This window comes from Nelumbo nucifera, chromosome 8 (genome assembly GCF_055504915.1).
Source record: "Nelumbo nucifera cultivar China Antique chromosome 8, China Antique-T2T, whole genome shotgun sequence".
NCBI classification, from domain to species: domain Eukaryota; kingdom Viridiplantae; phylum Streptophyta; class Magnoliopsida; order Proteales; family Nelumbonaceae; genus Nelumbo; species Nelumbo nucifera.
The window spans coordinates 52,871,754-52,891,366 of NC_142656.1; the positions used below are offsets into that span (position 1 = coordinate 52,871,754).

A 19,613-nucleotide genomic window follows, 5' to 3' on the forward strand; every position below is an offset into this window, starting at 1 on the left:
GACATGTCCGTGGCAACATACTTTGCAACACTGGAAGGCCTCTGGGAAGAGCTTGACCATCAGTTGATTTTGGATTGGGAAAATGCCAAGGATAAGGAGAGGCATGACAAGCAGATTGAGGAGAGCAGAGCCTTCAAGTTTCTGGCAGGCCTAGACCCTGTATATGAAGGTATAAGGTCACAGATTCTAGGGAGAGATGAATTACCTGAGCTTCACCATGTCTACTACCTGGTGAGGAATGAAGAAGTAAGGAGAAAGGAGATGCAAGTTGACTCCCAGACACAATCAACAGAACTATCTGGAGAACATTCAGCCCTAGTCTCCACTAAGGGAAATAGATTTTCAGACAAGAAGTCCCTCAAGTGTACCCATTGTGATGGTGAGAAACACACAAAGGAGAAATGTTGGGTCTTGTACCCTCATCTGAAGCCAGCTGCTCTGAGAAAGGACAAAAAGCAACATAAGGGCCACACAGCAAGTGGGAATCTTGCCACCAACAACAGTAGTGACAACTCACAGAGTACTCAGACAGTGTCCTCTTCCACCACAAGGCAGGCTGCCGACTCCTCTGGACCAAGTACTTTGGGCTTCACAACTAGTGAGGTAGAGGTTCTCAGCCAGGCATTAGCCCGTCTGAAGAACAATTCTTTAGCTTCCACCTCTCTTGCCAAATTAGGTACAGCCTCTGCATTTAGTGCAACTAGTTCCATTAATTCTACCTCTTGGGTGATTGATTCCGGAGCCACTGACCATATGACACATATGTCCTCCTTATTCTCTTCATATCATTTGTTGTCTGGCCAGGATAAGATGAGAGTAGCTGATGGGTCTCTCTCCACCATCTCTGGAAAGGGGGTCGTTGACCTAAGCAAGGATCTCTCTCTTAAATCAGTCCTACATGTTCCTAGTCTTACATCAAATCTGTTGTCTGTTTCAAAGCTTACAAAAAATTTGAACTACAGTATAACTTTTTTTCCTTCTCATTGTGTCTTCCAGGACAAATTGACGAGGAGAACGATTGGGAGTGGTCATGAGTATGGGGGCCTCTATTATTTTGATGCAGATATCAAATCAGCCCTACAAGCTATTGCTACTACTAGTCCGGAAAGTGTGGAGTCAATAGCTAGGCTGCACCTGTGGCATGCTAGGCTAGGTCATTTGTCTTTTTCTTCTTTAGCAATGTTGTTTCCCGAATTATGTAAGGGCATTCCAAGTCAGAGTTTAATTTGTGATGTGTGTCAAATGTCAAAACAATGTAGATCAATGTATCCAATTTCTAGTAATGAAGTTCAAGCCCCTTTTGATTTGGTTCATTCTGATGATTGGGGTCCTTCACCCATTGTTTCCATTGATGGCTTCCGTTACTTTATCAGTTTTATTGATCATTATTCTCGGTGCACTTGGATTTATCTATTAAAAGGACGTGATGAAGTTCCATGGATAACTATGATGTTTTGCAAGATGGTTGAAACACAATTTGATAAGAAGATTAAGCAATTCCGTTCAGACAATGCAGCTGAATACTTTGAAAGATCCCTGAACTCATTCATGGAAGATGCAGGCATGTTACACCAATCATCATGTGCTTACACCCATCAGCAAAATGGGGTTGTTGAGCGCAAGAACAGGCACCTATTGGAGATAGTTCAAGCCTCACTTTTCCAGCACAATGTGCCCAAGCAATATTGGTCTCAAGCTGTTCTCACTGCATCATATCTGATAAATCGGATGCCATCTAAGGTACTGGGTATGAAGACTCCTTTCTCTAATTTGTGTCCCACTCTTCCAGAGTTTCCTCTTTCCCCACAGGTTTTTGGTTGTACATGCTTCATACATGTAAAGGATCCAAAGAAAACCAAGCTGGATCCCAAGGCTACAAAGGGAATTTTTTTTGGGGTACTCTCCTACGCAAAAGGGGTATAAGTGTTATGATCCTGTAGGCAAGAGAAAGAGATACTTACATACAGTAGAAGGAAGAAGGGCCCTCAACCTCATGATTGCAACCAGTTGAACTCAGATCAATCTGTCTCTGCAATCCAAGGTAATTCTGACTCACTCAATTCAGATTTGGATCTTCCTGTTGCTCTCCGTAAGCTTGTTCGTTCTTGTACCACTCGGCATCCCATAGCTGATTATGTTTCTTACTCACACTTATCCCCTGCCTATCATTCCTTTGTGTCTGCTCTTTCCTCTGTATGTGTCCCTTCCATGAATGAAGAGATGAAAGCCCTAATGAAAGCAAGAACGTGGGAATTGGTGGACCTGCCAGAGGTGAAAGGCACTGTTGGGTGCAAGTGGGTATTCATAGTAAAGCACAGGGAAGATGGGTCAATTGAGAGGTACAAGGCCAGACTTGTGGCAAAGTGATTTACACAAAAGGAAGGAATTGACTACAAGGAAACCTTTGTCCCAGTAGCAAAGCTCAACACAATCAGGGTTCTACTGTCACTAGCAACAAAATTCTCTTGGGAACATCATCAGCTGGATGTGAAGAATGCCTTCCTAAATGGTGATCTTCATGAAGAGGTATTCATGGAACCCCCACATGGATATGATGTTGGAAAGAAGGTGTATAAACTAAGGAAAGCATTATATGGTTTGAAGCAGTCTCCCCGGGCATGGTTTTAGAGATTTTGTATGGCCATGTAGAAAGTGAGGTACACTCAGAGCAAATGCAGATCATACATTGTTTACAAGGAGACAGGATGACAAACTTACAACACTCATTGTTTATGTGGATGATATGGTGATTACTGGAAATGATGTGAAAGAGATGAAGAGGCTGAAGGAGTTCTTAGCTTCAAAATTTGAGATCAAAGACCTGGGAAATTTGAGATATTTTCTTGGGATTGAAGTTGCTAGATCAAGAGAAGGAATCTACATATGTCAACGAAAATATGTGCTAGATCTCCTAGAGGAAACAGGCATGATGGGGTGCAGGCCAGCAGACACTCCAATAGAACCGAACCATGGATTACAAGAATCAATGGGTGAGGAATACCGTGATAAAGAAAGGTACCAAAAATTGGTAGGAAAACTGATATATTTATCCCTTACTCGGCCAGACATTGCCTATGCAGTGCATGTTGTCAGTCAATTCATGTACTCACCAAAGACCCCTCATATGAGAGCAGTGGAAAGAATTCTCAAATACTTGAAGACTTGCCCAGGGAAAGGAATTCTATTCAGGAAAAACAGCAGACTTGAAATTGAAGCCTACACTGATGCTGATTGGGCTGGGTCTGTTGGAGACAGAAAATCAACCTCAGGTTACTGTACATTCTTGGGAGGAAACCTAGTCACATGGCGCAGTAAGAAGCAGAATGTTGTGGCTAGATCAAGCGCAGAAGCAGAATATCGAGCTATGGCACACGGGGTTGCTGAACTCTTATGGCTCAGAACTCTTCTTAATGAGCTTGGTATCAAGACTGAGGATCCTCTTAGGCTGTATTGTGATAATAAAGCTGCTATCAGCATTGCCAACAATCCCGTGCAGCATGACAGGACAAAACATATTGAAATTGATCGACACTTTGTCAGAGAGAGAATTATTTCAGGAGAACTTTGTGTGCCTTATACTCCACCAGAGATGCAGATTGCAGATGTATTAACTAAAGGACTGGCAACAACAAAGTTCAGGGACTTACTTGGCAAGCTAAACATGATTGATATCCATGCTTAGCTTGAGGGGGAGTGTTAGAATGTTAGAGTGATGTTCAGCTGATAAGAGTTCTTATTAGCCCATACTTATGTTTAACTTATCTTGTAACTGGGCCTGTGTTAATGGGCCTAATCCTGTTTAATGATTCAAGTCATCTGGGTGCCCCATCACTAATCAGGGGCATCCCAGTAATTTCTTGTACTTTGTACTACATTCATATATAAATAATAGCTTGGTCGACTGGCAAGGACAGTTCGACATTCACTGCATTTCAGAGGTTCTCTTCTCTTCTTTGCTACTTCGAGTACAGCTCCTAAGATTACATAAGGCATGGGTTAATGGGAATTTGAGAACATACAAAAAGCAGCTTCAACAAGCCAGCTAAGCCCAAAACCCAAAACGTAGCGCAGCCACAAACCTCCAAACCTCACCCTCTCAACTACATCACAACCCACCTCATCCTTTACTCTTCATCAATGAATTCTGACTCCTTTCCTTCACCCTCCTCCCAATTCTCACCCGCTTCCCCAACTGCACTTCTCTTATTCATTTCCTGCCTTCTATTTTGCTCAAATTGATCGGTTGCCTTCCTCACCACCACTTCTCCCCCTAAAAGGAAAAGACCAAAAGATTTCCTAACTGCCACTTGTCTATGTACTAGCTTCTCAATATTGATTTTTCCTTCATTAGTGCTAACATTGTCAAAATTAGCTTTATTTCCTCCTATCTCCTTCTCCCCCTCTGATTTCCTCTCCAATCAATTCCTGGTCACTTCCGTTTCTCTCACCCTTCACCCCACCTTCAAAAGGTTTATCTTTCAAAACCTCCACCCCTTCCTCTCTCTCTTCATCCAATTTTCTTACCAGAAAACTCGTCCTCTTCCTTTCCTCCCTCTCCCCTAAGGAAGCTTCCTTATCTTGATTACAACAATGCTTTTAATCAGCCCTTTCTGCCAGTCCACCACCCTCCTTAATCCCGTCTGAAAATTTTAGAACTTCTTTGTCAGAGTTTACGGCTGAATCCTTGACATCATCTTTTTCTTATGTTCCTCCTCCATTAAACCATGGAAGCTCAGCAGGGGCAGTCTCCTCTGAATTACTTTCATCCTCTGGACGTTTGGAGACCCTTGATTCTTCCAACTCCACATATTTCATACTCACCCATTCCCAGATGTCCTTCTTCCTTTCCCAATGGATATCTAAGGCTTTCAGAGTATTTTGCTTGAAATCTTTTCCTTTTTTGCCCTTAAAAACATAGCTGAATCCTTCCTTATCATTCTTCCTCCTTGATCAACCACCTGCTAGCAGAAAACCTCTCTGATCTCCCACGTTTCAGTCAGGCATCATGACCAGCCTTCGAAGGAGATGAAAATAGACCATTCTTGCCATTACAGGACATGACGCAAAAATAGGTATGTGCTCTATAGACTTGTCATTTTTATTATAAACTTCTTTTGAACCGCCTGACCCCTTTTGGCCCCGACCCGACAACCCGAGAAACCAGACCCACCTCTCCCATTCACTCACAGCACCGCCTCTTCAACTACCTTATATTGAATCTGACATACCTTGCTCAGAGATTTCCAAAGATAAGAGACAATTCCCCTCCCCTGTTCTCAAAACTCTCCCCCTCTCTCTCCTCCTCTTCCACTTGGTAACACGCATGCCATGTCATCATCTTCCTCAAACAGAATGGCAGTTCCCCTCCCGTGTTCTTGAAACTTTCCCCCTCTCTCTCTCCTTCTCTTCAGCTTATCTTTTCAAGTGAAAAACAATTCATAGGATTTTTCTAGTGAAACTTTCCCCCTCCAAAATAGACACTTGTTGTTTTAATTAATGAATGAAATCCTTTGCATTGTTGTTGATAAAAAACGGTGTAAAAACTATATGCCCTTGAAATCACTGTGGGTTAAAAACCTGGAAACTCAAGATCCAAAAAGTGTTTGTCTACATCCATTGTCAACAAACTCTTAAAAGAAAGACGGGACCTACAATGTGCTATACTTATGCTGATGGAAATTTTACCTGACATAACATGAAAATTATGAATCCAGTGTTGGATTTTGTGTACTGTCAAAACTCAATACTACCAATTGGGAATTTATTTTTAACTCAGGAAGCAATTCTGATGTACATCTAACCATTTATTGTCATCTTCCAGTATGCTATGTAACCACTTTCCAATTATCTAGTTATATCCTACTTCTATTATTCCCAAGCATTGTGTTTTTCCTAGTCATAAACTTCTAGTATGAACCAAACAAATTATTAGAGAATAAAATAACAAATATGGAAAACACTTTATGCAGTACTAAGGTGCATCATTAAATAGTAGAAAGCGGCAAAAGTACAAAAGTACCACATTATCAACAAGGAACTTTTTCTCATACCGAAATCTCACAATTCCTTCAAATTGTCCTGAACGCAACAAAACCTACATTAAAAGCTCCATTGCTATCAGATGGAAAATAATATTATTATAAGCACATGCAATTGTATTTCTTTTACTTTCTACAGATAGCATGAGTCATTAACAACTGAATAAAATAACAAAAATACAGAGACGAAAAACAAAAACAAAGAACACCCAAAAAATAAACAGATGCAAAGATGGAATAAGAAACTAATGATCCCTTTATAATAAATACAATGTAGAGATAAAAAGAGTTAGACGAGAAGGCTATTTTGATGGCAGATGAGAGACATTCAACCATGGAGCCTCACCTTCATTCAGTGACCTTGATCTCCCCATAGCAGCCTGTAAAGGCAAATGTCGTTGCACCACAGCTCACTACATTTCTCAGTTCCTATCCTATGATCATTTGTCTCCCTTCTACAAGTCTTTTCTCGCATCCATTGCTAATATTCCCATTCCCAGAACAATACAAGAAGCATTGGAAGTACCAGAATGGAAAGATGCAATAAAAGTATAAATGGATGCCCTCATCAAAAACAATACCTGGGAGATAGTTGATCAACCTAAAGGAAAGAAACCGGTTGGATGTAGATGGGTATTCACTGTGAAACATAATATTGATGGTTCTGTTGAAAGGTACAAGGCCCGATTAGTTGCAAAAGCATTTACTCAAACATACGGTATTGACTACTTAGAAACTTTTACACCAGTAGCAAAGATAACCACTATCAGAGTACTATTATCTCTTGCAGCTAGTTACTCTTGGTCGTTGTATCAGATGGATGTTAAAAATGCCTTTCTCAATGGAGACTTGCAGGAAGAAGTTTACATGCAGTTGCCTCCAGGATTTTATGGTACGGAGACAAGAAAGGTTTGTCGGTTGAACAAAGCTCTATATGGACTAAAACAGTCCCCCAAAGCATGGTTTGACAGATTCAGAAGAGCCCTTGATAGGTTTGGATATGTGCAAGCTCAGTCAGACCACACCTTGTTTATTAAGAGAGTGGGTTCCTCCGTAACCTTGCTTGTCGTGTATGTGGACGATATTGTAGTAACCGGGAGTGATACTAGTGAAATTGAGTCTCTTAAGCAACTCCTTCATCAAGAGTTTAAGGTAAAAGATCTGGGGGAACTACGATACTTCTTGGGCAATGAGGTAGCTAAATCCAAGCATGGGATTTTTGTCTCTCAACGAAAGTATGCTCTTGATCTGCTAGAAGAAACAGGAAAGTTGGTAGTTAAGCCTACAGACACACCTATTGAACAGAACCACAGGATTAGTGCAGAGGGTGCAGAGCCTATTGAAGATAAAGCTATGTTTCAACGGTTAGTTGGAAAGCTTCTCTATCTTTGCCTCACAAGACCTGACATCAATTATGCAGTCAGTGTAGTTAGTCAGTATATGCACTCTCCTAGAACTACTCACCTCCTTGCGGTTGAAAGGATATTAGCATATTTGAAGAGGTCCCCAGGCAGAGGCATTTTGTTCAAGAAAAATGACCACATGAAGATAGAAGTCTACACAGATGCTGATTGGGCTAGGTGTATTGATGACCGAAGATCTACCTCTAGATATTGTGCCTTTGTTGGAGGTAATCTGGTCTCCTGGAAGAGTAAGAAACAAAGTGTTGTTTCTCATTCAAGTGCTGAAGCTGAATATAGGTCCATGGAAAATGGTGTGGCTGAGATTCTATGGTTGAGGTCATTACTAGAAGAATTGGGTATTGTTTATGAGAAACCCCTAATGTTGTACTGTGATAATCAGGCTGCCATCAATATAGCCCATAATCTAGTACAGCACGACAGAACTAAGCATATCGAAGTGGACCGGCATTTTATCAGAGAAAAGGTTACATCTCAAGAAGGATAAGTTTAGCTTGAAGACCTTCTCACCAAGTCTGTTTCAAGAAAGAAGTTAGAAGAAGATCTATGCAAGTTGGGAATGACAAATATCTATACCCAACTTGAGGGGGAGTGTAGGAAACTGTGGAGCCCACATTGAGAGTATTCGTGTGACACCCTGAGATGTACTTAGATTTAATTGATTAGGATCAGCTTTCCTAGTGGGATAAGGATAAGTTTTATTCTATCTTATCTAGGATTAGTTATTCTATCTTATCTAGGATTAGTTTTATTTTAATCTTATCTTTTATTGCCATGTAAGCATTAAAGTTCTTTTACAATTAGGAAACCATGTATATAAATTAAGGAGTGGGGTGGCTGTTTTAAGCACTCCAACTATTCTCTTCTTTCAAAGCTTCTCCCACGAGTGCTTCTTCTCTATCTCTCTTCTTCTCTTCTTCTTCTTTTCTCCTTCTCTTTTATTTTCTGTTCAAAACCTAAAGAGTCTCTGTAGTCTTGTATGACTACTGTCCTTTAATGATATGTTGTGAAATTGGGAAGTTGTAGAGAAGAGTTCCGTGGCTAAGGTAAGGCCCTTAGTAGTTTGGACCCCTCCTGATGTAGGCTTTATCAAGCTCAAATTTGATGGCAGAAGCGTTGGCAATACAGGGCCTTCAGGAATAGGGTGTCTTTTCAGAAATGCTGAAGGTCACATAGTTGCTCTTTATTCGGGCCTGGTAGGTATGGGGGACTCTGTCCATGTGGAGTTCCAGGCAGTTTTGCAGGGAGTTCAGATTGCTAGAGAGCTGAATTTTGGTAGGCTCTTAATTGAAGGGGATTCCAAGTTGATAATTGGATGGATAAAGGATCCAGACTCTATAATCTGGTCTTATAAGGATTCAATGAAAAGATTTGAATGGTTGACCACCAAATTGCCTCTAAGAATTCATTGGGAAAGGAGACCGGCCAATGGGAAAGTGGCTTACTTAGCTAAGTGAGGAGTGCACAGGGACCATCTTCTTTGGGCTCAATTGCAATACCTCCCTGTTTTTGTTTGAGGCTGCAGCTTGTGACTCGTATTGGGAAGCTTCATTGTATATTATTATTCCATTATTGATTAATTACTAAATTTTCTAATTACTCATAAAAAAAAACTAATTGTTCTGGCACTTTAATCTCCATTTCATATTATTCTTTCTTCACTCTGTCAACCAATAAGGTGTAAACAAAATCTTGAAGGGAAAGAGATAAAGAAAATGAAAATGCACATAATTACCTGATAAATGTTTTGCATCACTATTTGAATGAAAAAAAAATAGCTTTTTTACCTGGGTGTTGCCGGAAGGAATAAATCCCAGGAGTATACCCTTATTAATTGTCATTGCTGAAACAGTACCACCCTGTAAACATCAAACAAGAAAAGAAGAAATTTAGTTTTAATTTCAAAATATGAAAGGGAAACAACAGGCACTACTCCAATATATGTATTTCATATAAATGAAAAGCAGCAAACAACACAAAAAATTAAGACTAGAAACCCACAATTATGTGATTCAGTAATCACCATCATGAAAAAGAAAGTTAAATCTGCAGGACTATTTGCCACTCCATTTGTTGTTTTCTTGTTTATTTTCTGTTTTATATCATTTCTATCATTTGTTGTATGGTCCCTGTAAATTCATATATTTGCCCTTTGGTCCCTCATAAGGGATAATTTTTTATTCTGTATATTTAGCCCTATATAATATTGACCTGGTTGGGCGGAGCTAATTCATTGAGACAACACACATTTGTTTTGCTCTCATTCTCTTACATGTTATGTAGTGAATATACCTAAGGCAGATCGATTCTATCCAGGTTTACATGGTAGCAGAGCCTGATTGACTCAATCATAGTCAACTCTTGCTGAGAATCTTCTGGTTTGATTTGAAAGCACTCTGAGGTCAAGTTTTTGAAATATCCCTCTCTCCAATAGCCATCAGGATCTACTTGGGGACTGATTACTGGCCATGTCTGAGGTAAGGACAAATCCACCATTCAATAGCACATATTTCTATCGGTTATTGTGGAGACTCTGTGACTTGATGTATCTTATTAGTATATTTCCTATTGTATGTTAAATTACTTGTATTCTTTATTCTTTTTTCTCTTTCAGCCCTATATAGGCATTCTTGTAATTGTACATATCTTTTAATATATAAAAGACTCTTTGAGGTGGGGGTCGATTATTCTAGACACCTCTAAGATTATTCTTCTTCTCTTCTCTATTCGGCCAAGAGTGTTGACATGGTATCAAAACAGGTTGCTCTCTTATCTATTTTCTCTTCTCTTGATCCTCATTCAAAGCAGTAATTCTATCGTCCTATTAGGATTTACTGCCCTCTCTGTTCTTTGAAAGAGATGGGGCCATTTTGATCAATCCTAATTGCTGTCCAGTCTACTTTGTGCAACCAGCAGAAGGGATTTTATTATCCTCCAAATCCATTCATTCCACATCCTGATGTATTTTGCACAATTTCCAATACAGCCTAGAAGAATCTTCCAAAGAAGCACAATACAACCCCTTAAAATTGTTTTTATCCCAAAATGCAATAAGGAACTACCCCATTTTGTAGCCCCATGAAGCCAAAAAAAAAGTGCCAGTTATCTATTAAACTACAATCGACAGTTCTCCAAAATTGTGCAAGACTTGAGTAACTCATCAAAGAAGAAACTACCAATAATCTCAAATCAAAAATCATTTGGCAACAAATGGTACAAATACAACCAGGATAAAACTCAACATCCAAAAGATAATTGTAGAAGTTCCAGATGATATTAATCAAATCCAGAAACCACAAATCAATTGACACTAAAAGAAATAGTGTATTTCAGTACTTCCAATTCTATATGCAACAGATCTATCAAATATCAAAGTAAATAATAGTTATTTATTATCTACATATGAAACTAGAGAGAGGCAGTTATTATATATCTCAGAATATATAGGATCTTGGATCTTTATCCCTCTTTGTAGTTTTATTAAAGGGGAAATTTCCTTTATGTACTATAAATTTAATCCTACCTTTTCTTTGTTGTTTTCCTTTAGTGCAAGCTACATCGGCAAAAGATGCATGGTGTATTAAGAGATAATGCCATGCTTGCATTCAACAAAACACTAAACTCCCTGTAACTAATAGATGATATAATGATTCAATACCTACCAAATGGAATATTTGAAAGAAAGGGTCATCTAAAGATTGCCAAGTAACAATAATATTCAAGCTCCAGTCAAATATTGAATCAAAAGCTTTGTTTTCTCATTTTGGTTTTGATTAGTTGAGAAAGCAACAAGTAAGGGCCCGTTTGGCGCATCTTTTTGGGAAGATCTTCTGATAGCTCTAACAGTCAAAAGACACATTGAGCTTTTGCATGAAGATCTGAGAAGCCCAAAGCTAGTTTGGCAGATACCCGTCTTTTTGTGTGTCTTTCCGTGCAAGAATAAAACATGAAAGACATGAAAAGCTTCATTTGGAGCTTCCCGAAATGGGCTTCTCGCATCTTTTTGGCGCTCCGTCTTTTGGCGGCTAGATCTTCTGCGAACCAAACAGGAATAGACCGAAAATCGGTCTGCCCAACTTGTAAATAGCCGAAAGACCAAGCGGAAAGACGCGCTAAAGGGGCCCTAAATTGTTAAGCTCATAACCATGTATACAAAGTAAATTGTTGAGAAACATGCTGACCTGATGATCAATGTGAGCTCCCAATGGACATATCCTGTAAGGAGAGACAACAACCCTTACCTCCTCAACACCTCTCCCACTCATTTCAGCAACCATCTTCTTTACCCCATCCAACTGCAAGAAAACCCGAAGCATTATTTTAGACAACATTAGTTACCGTCGCAAACCAGCTACTACCATTTTCAAAGTAGAAATCGCGACATTAGGAAGCCACAAACAACCTCCATCCTCCCAACCCGAATTATCGAAGTAACAATTTCTAAGCGTTCAAGACAAATGGATAAAAATTATATATACAGAGTACAGTCCAATACAGTACCACCGACCAGCATCCAAACCACCATTCCAAAGGCTAAATGCCATGTTAATCCGACAATGCACCATACTCAAAATCATCCATCAACAGTGACAATTATACTCGTATAAAAATCAAAACCGAAAAAGGAAAGGTAACCCATAAAATTTCAGCACGGATCATGCCTATCCCAAGGAAGAAGAAGTCACCATTAACAAGAAGTCAGAAACCCATGAAGCAGAGCCTCATGTATAGCGAAGAACCAAAGATTACCTCGGTTTCAGACGGCCAAGACGAAGCTCCCATTTTCAGATTCGACCGAGAATCACCAATCCAGCAATTTCTTTCAACTGAGTGTGCACATCCAAGTAAACTCAGAAAAGAATCCTGATTGTATACGTTTTCTGGAGAGGGAGAGACCAGTAGACTTAAAACATGGATAATATGACAGTTAGTAAATCAGGAGATTCGGTTAAAATGTCAAATAATTTGTTTTAAATTTTTAATGAACAAGGGAAACATTTGCCGTAATCATCATAAATCCTACCAAACCTTGCTTGCATTTTCATCTTGTGTCGTGATGGCTTACTCCTTGGGAGGACAGCTCTGATTATCCTTCCAATACTTCCACTGTTCGATTGGAATATTTCTGCTATAATGGCCACTATTGGTGCTTAGTAGGATACATTGGATTTCCATGCCTTAGGGTTGTACGTGTGCCAGCTGCAAGGTCAACGACTGAATGTAGATCAAGCCGGCCTAAGCCGGATCAGGCTATAACAAACCGAACTCGACCGGAGGGCCCGGGCCAAGCGAGATCAACCAATCTTGCTTTTGGTTGGTACGAGAAAATAGAAATACTGAAAATATATATGATATCTGAAAAACCTTACATCATTAAGGTGCCGACAATTAGGGTTTTTCTGTCTTTTGAAGATGATCAATGGATGGTATTTTAATAATTACAAAACCACTATTTGACGTGTAGAGCAAGGGTGAGGAAATAGGGTAAATTGCTAAAACCTCTAACAAGTAGACCTCCTCTCTTAGAATCCTATAATAAGAAAATGTCTAGTATATCCAAGCAATTACTTCTGATCAAAAAGTTTATTTTCCAATTTTTCTCTTCATATCAATTGTTAATCTAAACCCTTCCAATCCCTTTTCTAAAATTGATTTATTTGCCTAATTTGCTCTTCATGTCACTTGCTCAAAGGTAAAGTTACAACTTAAACTCTCTTTTCATTTTTTTTTTTGGTTCATTAAGTTTGTATAAAGCCAACCTCAATTGTAATTGCACAAGTGTTCATGACATATTTGCGCCTATTCTTAGAGGATTCTAACATAGGGGTCTACTTGCAACTATGTAAAAAAATTCAAGGGAAATGATTGCAATTACAAAATTTTAGAGGAGGTTTCAGAAAGGGTTAGAAACTTCAAGCGGAGTTTTAGTAATTTACCCGCTGAAAATATGTTGATTGTATGAATAACAATCTTTTTGGTTAGTATAAAGCAAAAAAACAGCTGTCAAAGTTATCTATATCTATGTATTAAAAGGGAGTGTGCCAATTGGCATTTTCTTGCTTTGGTTGTTTTCGAAAAATATTTATCTTTTCTTACTAGTGGGGACCCATGCGATGCACGGGATTTATTAAGAGAAAACTAAATAATAGAAAGGGTCATATAATAAAATATCCCTTATAGTTTCATGAATTTACTAAAATCTACCATATAGTTAGCATTTTCCTAAAACACCACTTATAATTTGCAATGGACTTAATCAATCTTCTATTAGATGAAAGTGGAAAATGAAGTGTTGACCCTAATATTCATTTAAATCAAAACAAAATAAAAATGAAAATACCATTTTTGCCCTTAATAAGACATGGGCAACCACTTTATTGGATATATTTGGTCAATTTTGTTTTTTTATACAAAAAAAGTGTTAAGGGTATTTTTGGAATAAAAAGTCATGGACCTAATGGCAAAATAAACACTTCTTAATGAAAGGTTGATTAAGAAAATAAGTTGTAAAATATATGGGATGTTTTAGTAAAATGAAAACTATAAGGTAGGTTTAAGTAAATATATAAAACTATAAGGTGTGTAGGAATGGCAATGGGGCAAGGATCATATTCCCCATCCCTGACCCCAATTCTGAAATTAGCCCCATCCCCGATCCCTAACGAGGATGGGTTCCTCGTAGGGACCCGAATCCCCAAAATGTTTTCAGATAATAGTATTTTTTTAAATAAATTTATTTAAAATCAATAAAAATTTTAAATTATAAATAATGTTTTAAATATGTTTTGATATATATATATATATAATATAATAGTATATTTAATATAAATAGCATTAATATATATAATCGGGGTCGGGTGCGAGGACCTCAATCCCCATCCCCAACCCGACCCCGACCTCGACTAGGGATTCCTATTAATCCCCATCCCCGCCCCCGCTCAGCCAAAACAATTCCCATCCCTAGCCCCATCGGGTCAGGAAAGTCGGGTCCCCATCGGGGATGGGGAAAATTGCCATCCCTAAAAGTGTGTTTAGGAGTATACAATTGTTTTATATTTTCAACTTTTTAAATAATTAATAAATATTCATATTTTATATACTACTTTTAATAAATTTTTTATAATACAAAAATAATAATAATAATTAATTTTAGTTAGGTTTATTTATCAAATTGATGAAACTGACAAACCAGATTAACTCGACCTGAGTTGGTCGGTTTTCTAGTATTTTAGGTTGGCTTTGATTCAAAAGTTTCCTAATTCGATCGAGTTGGATTAGTTTCACTTTGGCCATTTGTAAACCGATCAAAATCGAACGATCTAACCATGGATATATAGTAATATTTTATACTTTAAATATAATTTTTAATATGGAAAAGTGAGTTAATAATTGGTCAGTGTAATTAATATAGTAATTTTCCCATATTTCTTAGTTTAAAATATTTTAAATCATAAATCTAATTTTTTAATAATTGCACTGTAATTTTTAAAATTAAATTAAATTTTTAAGTTTAAATCTTTTGAATAGGCTGACCAAACAAAAAAATTGACCCAAACCGAGACAACTTGAGTGAGTTAGTTTTCACAAAAGGTTAGTTGGTTTCAGCTGACCAACTCCCTAACCTGATCAGGTCAATTTGGTTGGCCAAATAGCCTACGATTGAACCAAACCAACTCATAATTTCATCTAAATTAATAGTCGTATCTCTGATAAATAACAATAGTTTAATCTCCAATAATTATTGAAAATTTATAGCAAAAATACATAATTATTGAAAATATATTAATGAAAAATATAATAATTAAAAAAATTACAAAAATAAAATAAGTACTAAAACATATTAGCTTAGTCAATAAATAGTATAATCTCAAATAATAGTATAACCTTTAATAAATATTAATCAGTAACTAATAACAAAAATACAATAAATACAATAAGTATAATAGCTTAAATTTAAAAATTAAAATAATAGTAATTTAATCTCCAAAAACTATTAAAAGTTTTCTATTAAATAACAAAACAACATAAATTTATACATAATCATTGAAAATACATTTATCGCAAAAGACAATAAATATTAATTTTAGTATATATAATTATAAAAATCAGATTTTAAAATTATTATTAATAAATATTAATTTTTTTGAAATTTATTTTCTCAAATTGTTACTATGTAAAAATATTAAATTATTATTAATTTCAATATTATGTTATAATTATTTTTTTTTACTTTTTAGAATTTTTTAAATTTATTACATAATTTTTTTATTTTAACTATTCAAAATCTAGTTATGTTAAATATTTTATTATTTAAAATATTTAGTTATTTAAACACTTAAATAATTTGTAAAATATTTAAATTTTAAAATGTTAATTATTTATTGAATATAATTATCCATAAAATCATAATTTATACTATTATTACATAATTTCATTATTAATTTTGTAATATATTAAATTATTATTAATTTCAATATTATGTTATAATTATTTTTCTACTTTGAAGAAATTTTTTAAATTTATTACATAATTTCGTTATTTTAACTATTTAAAATCTAGTTATGGTAGATATTTAGTTATTTAAATTGATAATCTGGAAATTATTTAAATTATTTAAATTGATAATCCATAAAAATATAATTTAAATTGTTAGTACATAATTTTGTGATATATTTTGTAAAAAAACAAAATTATTTTTTGTGTTTTTAATAAATATTTTAAATTTATTATATAGTTTTGTTAGAGTATTTAAATTATTCTTAAATTTTTTAATACAAAATTCTTTAGATAGATATAGATAAAAAGTAGGGGAGATGATATATAGGAATTAGAGATAATTTAGGAGAGAAAGAGATAATTTTGGAGATAAATAGGAATTGGAGATGATTTAGAAGATAAATAGGAATTAGAGATAATTTTGGAGAAAGTGGGGGAGGTAGTTTAGGAGTAATTTTAGGAGAAGAGATTATTTAGGTTATCGGGAAAGTGCATCTCATTGGATGTTTCAAAAATGACATGGAATAAAAAAAATAAAAAATTCAAAGGCTTGTGCGGTGCATGGGGGGTATTTATCTATCAAGGGCTTGTGTGGTGCATGGGGTGGGGCACCCCTTATTTGTCTGTCTATCTATCTATCTATTTATCTATCTGTCTATATACTAGCAAGGGTCTGTGCAATGCATGGGTGGGGCACCCCTCCTTGTCCTTAGCCCCCATAAGTCAAGACACTCTACTCACCCCAACCCCAATGGAAAGGTAGCTTTAAGGCAAGGCACCCGTTCCCCGTTGGGGATGAGGAATCCCTAAATTTTCCCCACCTTGAGGCAACTAACTAAAAAAAATTAATTTTGGGCCTTGGGGGTGTTTTAGGAATTGGATTATGATAATTTGGGGGCATTTTATAAATGAAATTATGGGATCCTAGGATTATAAGAATACGAGGAAAACTTAGATATATTTTAAAAATCAATATTAAATCTTGGATATTTTACTAATTTACCGTTAGGTTGGGGAATTATATGTAAACCCCATCCCTAATTTGGGGTAGAAATATTTTTCCTATCCCCACCCCATCTCTACCCCCATCATCGTTTAAGATTTGAGAAAATTTGCCCCGTTCGGGACGGGGCAAGGTAGGGCCCCAATTTTATAGGAAAAATTGTCATCCCTGCAATTCTAATAATTTTCTATAATTAATTAACTATCAGTAAATTAAATAACAACAAATTATAATATTTTATGATCATTTTCAAAAAAATCCTTGAAATTTCTTTTGATTAGTAGTAATGTAATTTTTTAGTTTTAAGCATAAATTGTTTACTATTAATCAAAGTAATAGTAAATTAATGTAATTATGGTAAATTATGTTATTTTTAATTTAAAGTAAAGCATTTGTTGTTAATTAATGTAAAACCAAGTATGGTTGAAGTCAACTAAGTGGTCTAGATTGGTGTTGATAGACTTAATAATTTTTCTAAATTATTTATTGAAATAATAATAGTAATAATGGAACATTATTTAAATAATTATGAAACAATTTTGATAGATTACTTTCCTAATTTACCTTTTCTAACTTTTTTTAATAATTATTTAGTTCAATAATGATAGTGGATTATTACATAAATAGTTTTGGAGAATATTTTTTCATAGAATAATTTCTTAATTTTTTAATTACTTATTTAAAAATAATTATGGATTATTAGTTAAAAAGTTTCCCTAAATTATTTGATAAGTACTAACTATAATTATTGATTTTATAGAAATTAGTAAATTACGGTAATTAGCAATATCTTTTAACAATAAATTATTATTGTAAAAATTTGATGAAAATTTATTAAGGTACAATGATTAATATAAATTATGCTAAAATGTTGAAATTTTGAACATTTATTAATAACCGAAAATTATTAAATAATGGATTGTTTATTAATTTTTGGTAGATTATTAAGTTATTTAATATTTGTTAAATAATGGATTATTTCTGAAAAAATTATTTCATAATCTTTGGTAGAATATTTTCTAGAAATTTTTAATAATTTTCATAACTAATGGATTAAATAACAATAATGGAGGATGCCATGAATATATAGGAAACATCAAATTCCCCTTATTACCATCTTTTTAATTTGCTTGAAATCACATCTATATATAGATATAAATATTGTTTGATTTGGAAAACCAAATTTTAATAAATTATGTTACTATTTTTATGGGAAAGTGGACAGGATAGAGGGGAATTAGAGATAGAAGTGAAAGAGAGAGTAAAACATATATTGAGCTAATTAAGTAGAGAAGTTAGGTTGTTATAGAAAGTGAGAGACATGAATTGTTGGGGGAGAGAGAACCTAATGGGAAGGGAGAGGAATGAAGAGAGAGGGTGTTGAGATGGAAAATTGGAAGTGGTGGGAAGGGGGAGAGGAGAGAGAGAGAGAGAGTTAAGGAAAATGCAATGTTAGGGTAATGAAGTAAGGAGAATCAAGGTGACATGGACCGTTTTGCTATATCTATTTATCTATCTATCTATCTATCTATCTATCTATCTATCTATCTATCTATATATACACACACATACAAGGTGAAATCTTGATAACTTGTTCTTATCTGCTCGTGCTTCACATATGGGTTAATCAAACGATCGAGTTGGTTCAATAATCAAACTGGTAAAAACGCCAAGGAGTTCTTTGATTCATTTCAAGATATGTGACAGCATGGGCTTTGGGCTTGAGCCATTATGTGCCTCATCAGGAGGAGATCCCAACTCTCTTCAGTGGTAAGGGCATCTGATAACCCCGAAATAGAAATGACATGCTCGAAAAGATAGTTCAATGCAATGTCTCTCTTTGAGAGAGGAGAGATGGGAGATTTAATTAACGTTTGAGTTTAATTAGGTGAAATAAAGGTTTGTGCTTTGTAGCATCTTAACCTTGAATGTTTTACTTTTCAATAAACGTTTTTTCTTTAACCATGGTTTGGAGGATGAGAAAAGATTAATGGATTGAGAGGAGCATTGAGACTAGCCAATTCATGCAGGGCCCTAGTTTTTTGGATTGGACACGAGACGGTCTAGATCAAGATCAAGTTAACTTTAGGAACTGAAATTGACTCCGGGCCTAACACTGACCCAATGAACCCTCCGGTTAGAGAGCTCAAATCAATCCCCACAAAATAGTTTTCCACAACGTCCCACGGCACATCCCCGCCGTTTATTGGAAACATCCCAGTCGATCCAAGTTTTGTCCAATGACCAATTGAATAGTTCTGAACTTCTGATTGACGACCTTTGATGGTGATCAACTTATCTTAATCATCCAAACGTATAAAACATAAGAAGGCTTTTAAGCAAGATATAAACAAAACACTGAATTAATGAACATCTTAACAAAAGTTCAGTCATAAGCTGTACTTCATCATCAAAAGAACATTCACTTAAGTTAGGGGTTCTAAGGTTAAGCCGGCCAGAGCAAGCGAAACTGGTGGTTCTCTATCACTTAAGTCAACGGGAACTTCTTAGAAGGAATGCACTTAATTAAAAACGTCCAATTGGTGTATTCTTTTCTTTCTCTGGTGACATAAGCACCACTATCATCATCAGTTGGTGTAATTTGTTTGGCCACAGAGGACAAATTTGATGCCTTCTTTTATCTTTTCTGAGAGT

General features: G+C 35.8%; 1 protein-coding gene across 3 annotated transcripts in view; it reads right to left on the bottom strand.

Moving 5' to 3' along the window:
- GALAK (galacturonic acid kinase) overlaps positions 1 to 12,639 on the bottom strand; it is a 114,020-nt gene extending 101,381 nt beyond the window's left edge. The window contains exons 1-5 of one of the 3 annotated variants that reach the window (XM_010264981.3): positions 12,488 to 12,639; positions 12,209 to 12,339; positions 11,641 to 11,754; positions 9,247 to 9,318; positions 6,051 to 6,094 (exon numbers count right to left, since the gene is read on the bottom strand). In XM_010264981.3, coding sequence (XP_010263283.1) covers positions 6,051 to 6,094; positions 9,247 to 9,318; positions 11,641 to 11,754; positions 12,209 to 12,241 — 263 coding nt within the window. In that variant the 5' untranslated portion in view covers positions 12,242 to 12,339; positions 12,488 to 12,639. Of the gene's footprint in view, positions 1 to 6,050; positions 6,095 to 9,246; positions 9,319 to 11,640; positions 11,755 to 12,208; positions 12,340 to 12,482 lie in introns of all 3 variants that reach the window. The other 2 variants (XM_010264979.3, XM_088893299.1) reach the window with 2 other exon arrangements.
- Positions 12,640 to 19,613: the final 6,974 nt, after the last annotated feature.